The sequence below is a fragment of the Protobothrops mucrosquamatus genome, unplaced genomic scaffold (genome assembly GCF_001527695.2).
Source record: "Protobothrops mucrosquamatus isolate PMUCROS unplaced genomic scaffold, P.Mucros_1.0 scaffold3288, whole genome shotgun sequence".
NCBI lineage: Eukaryota > Metazoa > Chordata > Lepidosauria > Squamata > Viperidae > Protobothrops > Protobothrops mucrosquamatus.
In genome coordinates this window covers 61,878-72,068 of record NW_015389279.1, presented here as the reverse complement: position 1 = coordinate 72,068, position 10,191 = coordinate 61,878, and the positions used below count along the sequence as shown (strand labels likewise).

The window sequence follows — 10,191 nt, the reverse complement described above, 5'->3', positions numbered from 1 at the left end:
TTTACTGTGAACTGTTAGTTGTATATGCCATGTAATAGATAAGGTACATTTTGTAAAACTTTGGCTGTCTCTAACCTCCAAAACTCCCACTGTTTGCAACTTCCGGCTCACCCCCTCACCCCCCTGCTAAAAAGCCTTCCGCCTGCAATTTGCTTTTGATGTATGCTAATAAAGGAGAGCGAGGGAGAGAGACTTTCATGTTGACTTTGGATTTCTTCTCTCTCAACTCTCATCCGAGGCAGCTTTGAGTCTGTCTTTTTCTTTACCATGAGAGTTCGTCACAAGTGAGGACAATTAACTAGTGGAACAGCTTGCCAACAGAAGTTGTGGGTGCTCCAACACTGGAGGTTTTTAAGAAGAGATTGAGCAGTCATTTGTCTGGGATGGTGTACTATAGGGCAGGGGTAGGCAACCTTGGCTCTTTTATGACTCGTGGACTTCAACTGTGAGAGGGATCTCGGAGTCCTAGTGGACAATCACTTCAATATCAGCCAGCCGTGTGCTGCAGCTGCCAAAAAAGCCAACACAGTGCTAGGCTGCATTAACAGAGGGATAGAATCAAGATCACGTGAAAGATTAATACCACTTTACAAGGCCTTGGTAAGGCCACACTTGGAATACGGCATCCGGTTGTGGTCACCACGATGTAAAAAAGACGTTGAGACTCTAGAAAGAGTGCAGAGAAGAGCAACAAAGAGGATTAGGGGACTGGAGGCTAAATCATGTAAAGAACTGTTGCTTCTGAATTGGATATGTCTAGTTCAGTGGTGGCGAACCTATGGCACGGGTGCCAGAGGCGGCACTCAGAGCCCTCTCTGTGGGCACGCGCACCGTCGCCCCAGTCCTAGGCCTTCAGCTGGGTTTTATAAAACCTTTTCACTTTAGGCCTTCGTCGCCGTGTGCAAAAAAAAAAAAAAGGTTCAATCAATCAGTCAATTTCAACTTCTCGTGGGGAAAAAAAGATCTTGCAAAGTTGGAATTGATTGATTGAACTTTTTAGTCCCACCCAGTCTGCCGTTACCACCGCAGCCATGCCCACCCAATGGGCCACGCCCACCCGGCACCCGACGATGCATAAGTGGGTTTTGGGTTGCAGTTTGGGCACTCGGTCTCTAAAAGGTTCGCCATCACTGGTCTAGTTTAAGGAAGAGAAGCCACTGTTCTAAGCGGCATTAAAAGAGGGGTAGAATCAGGATCATGTGAAGTGTTAATACCACTTTACAATGCCTTGGTAAGGCCACATTTGGAATACGGCACCCAGTTTTTGTCACCACGATGTAAAAAAGATGTGGAGACTCTAGAAAGAGTGCAGAGAAGAGCAACAAGGATGATTAGGGGACTGGAGGCTAAAGCATATAAGGAAAGGCTGCTGGAATTGGGTATGTCTAGTTTAACGAAGAGAAGGACGAGGGGAGACATGATAGCAGCCTTCGAGTATCTCAGGGGCTGCCCCAAAGAAGAGGGAGTCAAGCTCTTCTCCAAAGCGCCTGAAGGCAGGACAAGAAGCGACGGATGGGAGCTAATCAAGGAGAGAAGCAACCTACAACTAAGGAGAAACTTCCTGACAGTTAGAACAATTAGCCAGTGGAACAACCTGCCTCCAGAAGCGGTGAATGCTCCAACACTGGAAGTTTTTAAGAAGAGACTGGACAGCCACCTGTCTGAAATGGTATAGGGTTACCTGCCAGAGCAGGGGGTTGGACTTGATGACCTCCAAGGTCCCTTCCAATTTTATTATTATTATAACTCCCAGAATTCCTGAGCCAGCATGGCTCAGCTTGGAAACCTCTTCCTTTCCCCTCAGCATGGCTGGCTCAGGAATTCTGGGAGTTGAAGTCCACGAGTCATAAAAGGGCCAAGGTTGCCTACCCCTGCTATAGGTTCTCCTGATTGAGGTGGTGGTTGGACTAGAAGACCTCCAAGGTCCCTTCCAATTCTGTATTCTATTCTGACTTAGGTATTTCTAGTAAGAATTGGAGAGTAGAAGCAGCCACAGCTAACCCTCCCTAGGACTCTCCAGTCACAATCCAGAGTAGCATTGTTGAAGGGTCTCCATCTTAAAAACGCCCAGAACCTCCAAGATGGGAGGAGACAAGGGCATCCCCGGGTGGCACAAAAGGCATACCTGGGAATGGGCGTGGCCATTCTGTCCTCCCGTCTACCTGGACAGGATCCCAAACATGAGATGAAGAGTCACGTTCGTCCCTCACCTATGCTTCCCCTTCAAGGCTCAACCTCTCGGTCTCCGTGTTCTCCCTTTCCTATTTGCCACCTGTTTCAGGTGGATAGGTAACGACAGGTAACCCAGGAAGTAGCTTCAGGGTGGCCATCAATCATTCATGCATCCTCCAGGCGCACAAAGGATTCGGCTGGCTGCAGCTCCAGGCAGGTAAGGCAGCTGAAGGGCCGCCCCATAGCAGCTTCCCCAGCGTAGGGATTGTCACCGTGATCGGCTGATTTGGTGACCCCACATCCTTGGAGAAAGAGGCAACTGGCCTCAAAATGATGTCCACAAACCCCACCAGTAATTGCCTGATTTCCCTCCAAGGTCCTGGGAGAGCAAATCGAAGGCTCTCCAGGCCACGCAGTGGGGTGAAGAGACCCCTGGACCACCTCTTGGGCTGGAAGTGAGATCAGGACAAGAAGGATTGGGGGTGACATGACAGCAGTCTTCCAATATCAATATAAAGAAGATGGGAGGGGTGTCAAGCTATTCTCCAAAACAACTGGGGGCAGGACAAGAAGTAGCAGATGGAAACTAATCAAGGAGAGAAGCAACCTAGAACTAAAGAGGAATTTACCAACGGTGAGAAGAATTAGCCAGTGGAACGGCTTGCTTTCACTGGAGGCTTTTAAGAAGAGACTGGACAGTCATTTGTCAGAAATGGTATAGGGTCTCCAGCTTGAGCAGGGGGGTGGACTAGAAGACCTCCGAGGTCCCTCCCAGCTCTGTTATTCTGTATAGGGCTGTCCAGTCTCTTCTGGTGGCAAGCTGTTCCATTGGTTAACTGGCCTCACTGTTAAGAAGTTTCTCCTTAGTTCTAGGTTGCTTCTCTCCTTGACTGGTTTCCATCCGTTGCTTCTTGTCCTGCCTTCAGGCGCTTTGGAGAAGAGCTTGACTCCCTCTTCTTTGGGGCAGCCCCTGAGATACTCGAAGGCTGCTATCATGTCCCCCTTCATCCTTCTCTTCATTAAACTAGACATACCCAATTCCAGCAACCATTCCTTATATGTTTTAGCCTCCAGTCCCCTAATCATCCTTGTTGCTCTTCTCTGCACTCTTTCTAGAGTCTCCACATCTTTTTTACATCGTGGTGACCAAAACTGGGTGCCGTATTCCAAGTGTGGCCTTACCAAGGCCTTGTAAAGTGGTATTAACACTTCACATGATCCTGATTCTTGTCCCCTGATTCTTGTCCCCTCAGGGGCTTTGGAGAATAGCTTGATTCCCCCCCCCTCTTCTTTGTGGCAGCCCCTCAGATATTGGAGGACAGTTACCATGTCATGCCCCCAACTCTTCTCCTCATTAGGCTAGATCTGGGTTGGCAACCTTGGTTCTTTTATGACTGGTGGACTTCAACTCCCAGAATTCCTGAGCCAGCATGGCTCAGTTTGGAAACCTCTCCCTTTTCCCTCAGCATGGCTGGCTCAGGAATTCTGGGAGTTGAAGTCCACAAGTCATGAAGGGCCTAGTTCAGGGGTAGGCCATCTTGGCTCTTTTATGACTCATGGACTTCAACTCCCAGAATTCCTGAGCCAGCCATGCTGAGGGGAAAGGGAGAGGTTTCCAAGCTGAGCCATGCTAGCTCAGGAATTCTGGGAGTTGAAGTCCGCGAGTCATGAAGGGAGCCATAGTTCCCCCATGCTGGCTGAGGAATTCTGGGAGTTGAAGTCCACAAATCATAAAAGAGCCAAGGTTGTCTACCCCTGGGCTAGATCATTTAGAAGTAATTAAATAATTAATCAGAATTAGAATTGTTCATGTCAACCAGATTTCAACAGAAACCTGTCTTCCTAGGAAGACATGTGACTGAGCTGTCACTTAAAAAGCGAAGTGCGGGGACTGAGCGGAGGGCCCCCACTCTCTCTCACTGTCCATCTGTCCTTGTCCAACTGGTCTTCTCGCCCACCCAGCCCTCCCGCGTGCCACCATGGTCTCTCCGGCCATTGCCCTGGCCTTCGTGCCCTTCGTGGTCACCCTGCTCATCCGCTATCGCCATTACTTCCTGCTCTTCTACCGAGCGGTGCTGCTCCGGAAGCTGCGGGACTACCTGACCGGCGTCCCCCGGGAGCAGAGAGCCTTCCGTTACCTCCTGACCCACGCCATCCCCGGAGACCCTGTGCACATCCTGGAGACCTTCGACCAGTGGAGCTACCACTGCGAGTATCTCAGCAACCTGGGACCCCAGAAAGGTGAGCACTTCAGAGACCCTCCCAGGTACCTGTCTGCGTTCACACAACATCCCAAAGTCGGCTGGTTGGTAAAACACAGCACGACTCCCTGGCAGCTCCTGTGCTGAGTGGTGACCAAGGTGTTCTTACTGGGATGTACAACCCAAATTATTTTTTTTTACAGCTGCTGTCTTTCATCCCCATTGGAGATACTTCAGACAAACTCCAGTAGGTTAAGCCAGGGGTCTTCCAACTTGGCCCTTTGATGACTTGTGGACTTCAACTCCCAGAATTCCTCAGCCAGCGTGCCTAGCTGAGGAATTCTGGGAGTTGAAGTCCAGGGGTCTTCAAACTTGGCTACTTTAAGACTCGTGGACTTTAACTCCCAGAATTCCTCAGCCAGCGTGCCTAGCTGAGGAATTCTGGGAGTTGAAGTCCAGGGGTCTTCAAACTTGGCTACTTTAAGACTCGTGGACTTTAACTCCCAGAATTCCTCAGCCAGCGTGCCTAGCTGAGGAATTCTGGGAGTTGAAGTCCAGGGGTCTTCAAACTTGGCCCTTTGATGACTCGTGGACTTCAACTCCCAGAATTCCTCAGCCAGGCACGCGTGCCTGGCTGAGGAATTCTGGGAGTTGAAGTCCACGAGTCATCAAAGGGCCAAGTTTGAAGACCCCTGGCTTACGCAGTCATGACTGGGTTGACAAGAACCTGTCATGCCTAAATCTGAACTGCTTTTATTGTTAGTGTGAGGCATTGACCTGTTATGGTGTCTCGTAAACCATGATTTATGGCTTAGCATGGGAATCCAGCCAATGGTGACTGGATCATTCCATAAATGAGGACTAAGCAAATAGCTAACCCTGTAAATTATGGTTTATGACCTACAATGTTATGCAACAAATGGTTGGTCCATAAAAGCCGAGCTTGACATGAGAACTTAGCCTCTCGTTTTTATTTTATTTTTCATTTATTAAATTCCTATTAAATTGATTCAGCCTTTCTTTCTTTCTGAAGCCGGTAAAGTGAGGACTCAGATTGTTGGGGAGCAACATGCTGTAAACCGCTCAGAGCACATAAGTCTAAGGGCTATTACTATTGCTATTGTTATTACTATTGCTATTCCTTCCTCCTTCCTTCCTTCCTTCCTCCTTCCTTCTTTCCTTCCTTCCCTCCCTCCCTCCTTCCTTCCCTTTCTTCCTTCCTTCCTTCCTTCCCTCCCTCCTTCCCTCCTTCCTTCCCTTTCTTCCTTCCTTCTTCCTTCCCTCCCTCCTTCCCTCCTTCCCTCTCTTCCTTCCTTCTTCCTTCCCTCCCTCCTTCCCTCCTTCCCTCCCTTTCTTTCTTTCTTTCTTTCTTTCTTCCATCCGTCCCTCCTTCCTCTCCCCCCTCCCTCCCTCTTTCCTTCCTTCCTTCCTTCTCTCCCTCCCTCCCTCCCTCCTTCCTTCCCTTTCTTCCTTCCTTCCCTCCCTCCCTTCCTCCTTCCCTCCCTCCTTCCTTCCTTCTCTCCCTCCGTCCCTCCTTCCTTCCTTCCATCCATCTGTGGTGGTGCAATGGTTAGAATGCAATATTGCAGGCTGACTCTGCCCACTGCCATGAGTTCGATCCTGATGGGGCTCAAGGTTGACTCAGCCTTCCGTCCTTCCAAGGTGGGTAAAATGAGGGCCCAGATTGTTGGGGGGGGGCAACAGGCTGACTCTGTAAACTGCTCAGAGAGGGGCTGTAAAGCACTGTGGAGCGGTGTATAAGTGCTAGCGCTATCTAACCTTCTGAATAAAAATATTGAAAATATTGAAGGGAAGTTGCCTCCAGACGTTGTGGCTGCTCCATCACTGGAGGTTTTTTAAGAAGAGACTGGACAACCATTTGCCTGGAATGGTATATAGGGTCTCCTGCTTGAGCAGGGGGTTGGACTGGATGACCTCCGAGGTCCCTTCCAGTTCTGTCTTTCTATATATTCCGAACCTCCTCACCCTCCGGCGTTCATTCTCCTTTCCTCTTTGGCCTTTCTGATGTGCCTAGCAAAGATCCTGGAGCGTCTGATCTACGACCAGGCTCCCCTCACGGTACTGGAACTGGGCACCTACTGCGGCTACGCCTCCATCCTCATGGCGCAGACGCTCCCGCTGGGCGCCCGGTTGTACACCGTGGAGATGGACGTGCGCAAGGCGTCGGTGGCGGAGAAGGTGATTCGGCTGGCCGGCTTTGACGATGACACGGTGAGCAGCCCTGGGCTCTGCTGCAGGTCTCCTCGAGCGAGGCTAGCGCTGGCTGGCGGGTGGGAGCAATAATCAAGGCTTAAAAGTCGCCAAGGTTGGAGACCCCCGCCCTGGCCCACGAAGGGAAGATGTTCTCGCAAGGGCCAGGCCAAACCAGCATGAAGAAAAGAGAAAGGTCACACAAGCATAATCCAGAATATCTGAGAATTGACAATTTAGCCCAGGGGTCTCCAACCTTGGCGACTTTAAGACTTGTGAACATCAACTCAGCTCCTGGATTAGGGGATTGTTTCCTGCTTGAGATTGCTCAGCCCCTCCCTTCTAGCACTGATGATGTTCCCTAGTTGGGTCATAAAAGGTCTGCAAGAAAACAGCCAAGCTCAGAGAGCACCCAGGACCCCACAGTCCTCCTCCTCCTCCTCCTCCTCCTCCTCCTCCCTTCTAGCACTGATGATGTTCCCTAGTTGGGTCATGAAACGTCCGCAAGAAAACCACCAAGCCCAGAGAGCACCAAGGACCCACTGTTTTCTTCTTCCTCTTCCTCTTCCTCCTCCTCCTCATCTTGACAGCATCTCTCTCCCTTCTAGCACTGATGATGTTCCCTAGTTGGGTCATGAAACGTCTGCAAGAAAACCACCCAGCTCAGAGAACACCAAGGAACCCGCAGTCCTTCCTTCCTTCCTTCCTTCCTTCCTTCCTTCCTTCCTTCCTTCCTTCCTTCCTTCCTTCCTTCCTTCCTCCTCCTCTTCCCTTCTAACACTGATGATGTTGCCTAGTTGGGTCACAAAACGTCTCCAAGAAAACCCACCAAGCTCAGAGAGCACCCAGGACCCCAGTCTCCTCCTCCTCCTCCTCCTCCTCTCTGCAAACCCTCCTCCCTTCTAGTCCTCATAATGTTACCTAGTTGGCCCATGAAACATCTGCCAGAAAAGAACCAAGCTCAGAGAGCACCAAGGACTCCATATTCTTCTTCCACAGCCAGCCTGGGAAGTAGACTTCTCCAAAGCCACCCAATTGCTTCCCACAGCTCTGAAGCTGGTCTCCTGGCCCAACCCCTTTTCCATGGCACCCTGGAGATGCCTTTCTTGACCAGGTGCTCGACCCCCTGTCTCCATTTGGTTTCCAAGAATGTGGATTCGGAGGGAGCTGCAGACCTTCGGGACTTCTCCCCCCAGGAACTGTTCCGATGGACTCACCTTTCTTCTTCTCCCACGCAGGTGGAACTCATCGTGGGCCCCTCGGAGGAGGTCATCCCCCTCCTCAAGGAGACCTTTCTGCTGCCGGAGGTCCACCTGGTGGTCATGAACCACTGGAAGCGCTGCTACCTCCGGGATCTGCAGCTGCTGGAAGACTACGGCCTCCTCCAGCCAGGGGCCACCATCCTGGCGGACAACGTCATCTTCCCCGGCGCACCCCACTTCCTCCAGTACGCCAAGGCCTGCGGGAAGTACAAGTGGAGGGTCCACCGGACCAGCCTCCAGTACTTCCGGGGCATCCCCGATGGCATGGCCCAGCTGACCTACGTGGGTCTGGAGTGAGGGGCAGGAGTAGATCCCTCTTTCTGGGAGAAACGGGGCAGGAGAATTGCCCAACAGACTAAAAAATCCGTGTCTGGCACAGTTCGAAGCCTCTGGCTGGGGACTTGTGGGAGTTGACGTCCACAAGTCTTAAAAGTTGCCAAGGCTGGAGACCCCTGGGCTGGGTTTATCAATTCTCAGATCTTGTGGAATATGTGTCTTATGATTCTCTTTGGCCTTGCGTCGCATTGGGATTTGTGCTGACCGCTTTATCGTGTTACACTTTCAGTTGTGTTGTTCAGTTCCAGCCAGAAACAGGTTAAAATGCTAAAATTAAATATTGACAGAGCAGCAATTCTCCTGTGCATTGCGTTTCCCGGCAGCAGCCCCCACCCCCAGCCCCACGCTAATTTATTTCACTAATTGCAGGGCTTTTCAACCAGTGGTAGGGCTACCACCTGTGGTACATTGGCACCTGGCAGGTGGTACACGACCATCCTAGAAAAGTGGTAGTGAGGGGAATGAGCTGAACCGGTGGCAGCACCGCACAAGCCTGAGCGAGAGACGGCTGGAGCTGCAGGGCTGTCAGGGCTCAGCGGAAGCGCCAGGATTAGCGCTTCTTCAGGGTTGTCAGGGCTCAGCGGAAGCCCCAGGATCAGCACCAGGATCCAGCTGGAGCTCAGCACTGATCCTGCCGCTTCTGCTGAGCCCAGAAGAAGCGCCGATCAGCTGGAATGTTGCAGCCTCTCCAGGGTCTTGTGATTTCCATTCAGATGCTTGGCAACTGATTCAGATTTATGACGGTCACAGTGTCCCAGGGTCATGTGAAGGGACCAAAACCTGCTGCAACCACCCAGCAGACGGAGGGGGGGAATAAAAACCAAACACCCCCCCACCCCACCCCCCGCTGCCAATCCTCAACAGAAATGCTCACAACAATGAAAACCTCGGACAGGAGGAAGAGCGCGGTCGGGCGGGCAGGCAGGTGTCTTGCTCGGCTGTGGCTTGGGGGGCACTTTTTTCAGGGCCATTGTAACTTCGAACAGTCACTAAGCGAACTGTTGTAAGTCGAGGACTACCTGTACTTTATCACTTTTTTCCTTTGTTTTTTGGTCATCAAGCTTTTGACACCTTGCTAGGCGACTGGTGGTCCTCGGATGCTGCCGTATCCTAAAAGTGGTACAATGGGTGAAAAGGTTGAAAAGCCTTGCACTAATGGAAATAAACCCTCTGAGGAGGGGATGCTGTGACGGTTGTAAAACGTTCATACGTTATTTTTTCCAGTGCTGTTTTAACTTGGGACGGTCATTAAACGGAAGGCTGCAGCGTCCCCCGTGCTCACGTGATCAAAATTCAGAGGCTCGGCAACTGACATGTACTTACGACGGTTGCGGTGTGTCCCGGGGGTCAAGGGATCCCCTTTTGCGACCTTCTGACGAGCAAATTCAGTGGGGGAAGCCAGATTCACTTAACAACCATGTTGCTAACTGAACAACTGCAGAGATTCGCTTAACAACGGTGGCACGACAGGTCGTAAAATGAGGCCAAACTCACTTGAAAAAAACCTGTCTCGCTGAGCCACAAATATTTTGTGGTGGGTTTGTGTTATTGCTTAAGGGAGGAACCCTGCAACAGACTTCAGGGAGATCAAGAACAGCAGAGGTCGAGTGAAAAAAGAAATATTTATTTTATTTATTTACAAAATAGCTCCTCCCGACAGCGGGAAGCCCACCGACTGCCCGAACGAGGGACGGCCCGGCCCTCGGCCTGCTGCGGGAGACACCGGCTCCATCCTTAAGGCTTTCACGCTGGTCAACGGCTCAGCCAAGCAGGGCAGGAGGTCAGCCTGTGGGGCAGCGGGCAGGCAGCTGGCCCCTCGCCCTGGCAGGGAGTCACGGCGGGCGCAGGGCAGCCACGTTGGCGTGGGCGCAAGCAGCCAGGCGCAGGAACCTCTTCGGCATCCGCAGACAGCCCTTCTGCTTCTACGGCGTCTAGATCATCCACTGATCCTGGTCTGGTTCTGCCCCCTCCATGTCCACCTGGGGGGGGGAGAGAAAATGGAGGGACCC

General features: G+C 51.5%; 2 protein-coding genes across 3 annotated transcripts in view; one reads left to right on the top strand and one right to left on the bottom strand.

Annotated features, from left to right (window-relative positions):
* Nucleotides 1-4,151: 4,151 nt before the first annotated feature.
* LOC107297401 (transmembrane O-methyltransferase homolog) lies at nucleotides 4,152-8,143 on the top strand. The gene is made up of 3 exons (XM_015826769.1): nucleotides 4,152-4,413; nucleotides 6,409-6,605; nucleotides 7,823-8,143. The coding sequence occupies exons 1-3, from the start codon at nucleotides 4,152-4,154 to the stop codon at nucleotides 8,141-8,143; spliced, it is 780 nt and encodes a 259-aa protein (XP_015682255.1).
* Nucleotides 8,144-10,088: 1,945 nt separating this feature from the next.
* Nucleotides 10,089-10,191, bottom strand: part of LOC107297404 (anaphase-promoting complex subunit 15) — a 3,758-nt gene continuing 3,655 nt past the window's right edge. The window contains exon 4 of one of the 2 annotated variants that reach the window (XM_029286308.1): nucleotides 10,089-10,173. In XM_029286308.1, coding sequence (XP_029142141.1) covers nucleotides 10,114-10,173 — 60 coding nt within the window. In that variant the 3' untranslated portion in view covers nucleotides 10,089-10,113. The remainder of the gene's footprint in view (nucleotides 10,174-10,191) is intronic. The other variant, XM_015826771.1, reaches the window with a different exon arrangement.

Coding starts and splice junctions, on each gene's coding strand:
- LOC107297401 (XM_015826769.1), top strand. CDS start 4,152: ATGGTCTCTCCGGCCATTGCCCTGGCCTTCGTGCCCTTCGTGGTCACC. Junction 4,414..6,408: donor CAACCTGGGACCCCAGAAAG/GTGAGCACTTCA, acceptor TGATGTGCCTAG/CAAAGATCCTGGAGCGTCTG. Junction 6,606..7,822: donor CCGGCTTTGACGATGACACG/GTGAGCAGCCCT, acceptor TCTCCCACGCAG/GTGGAACTCATCGTGGGCCC.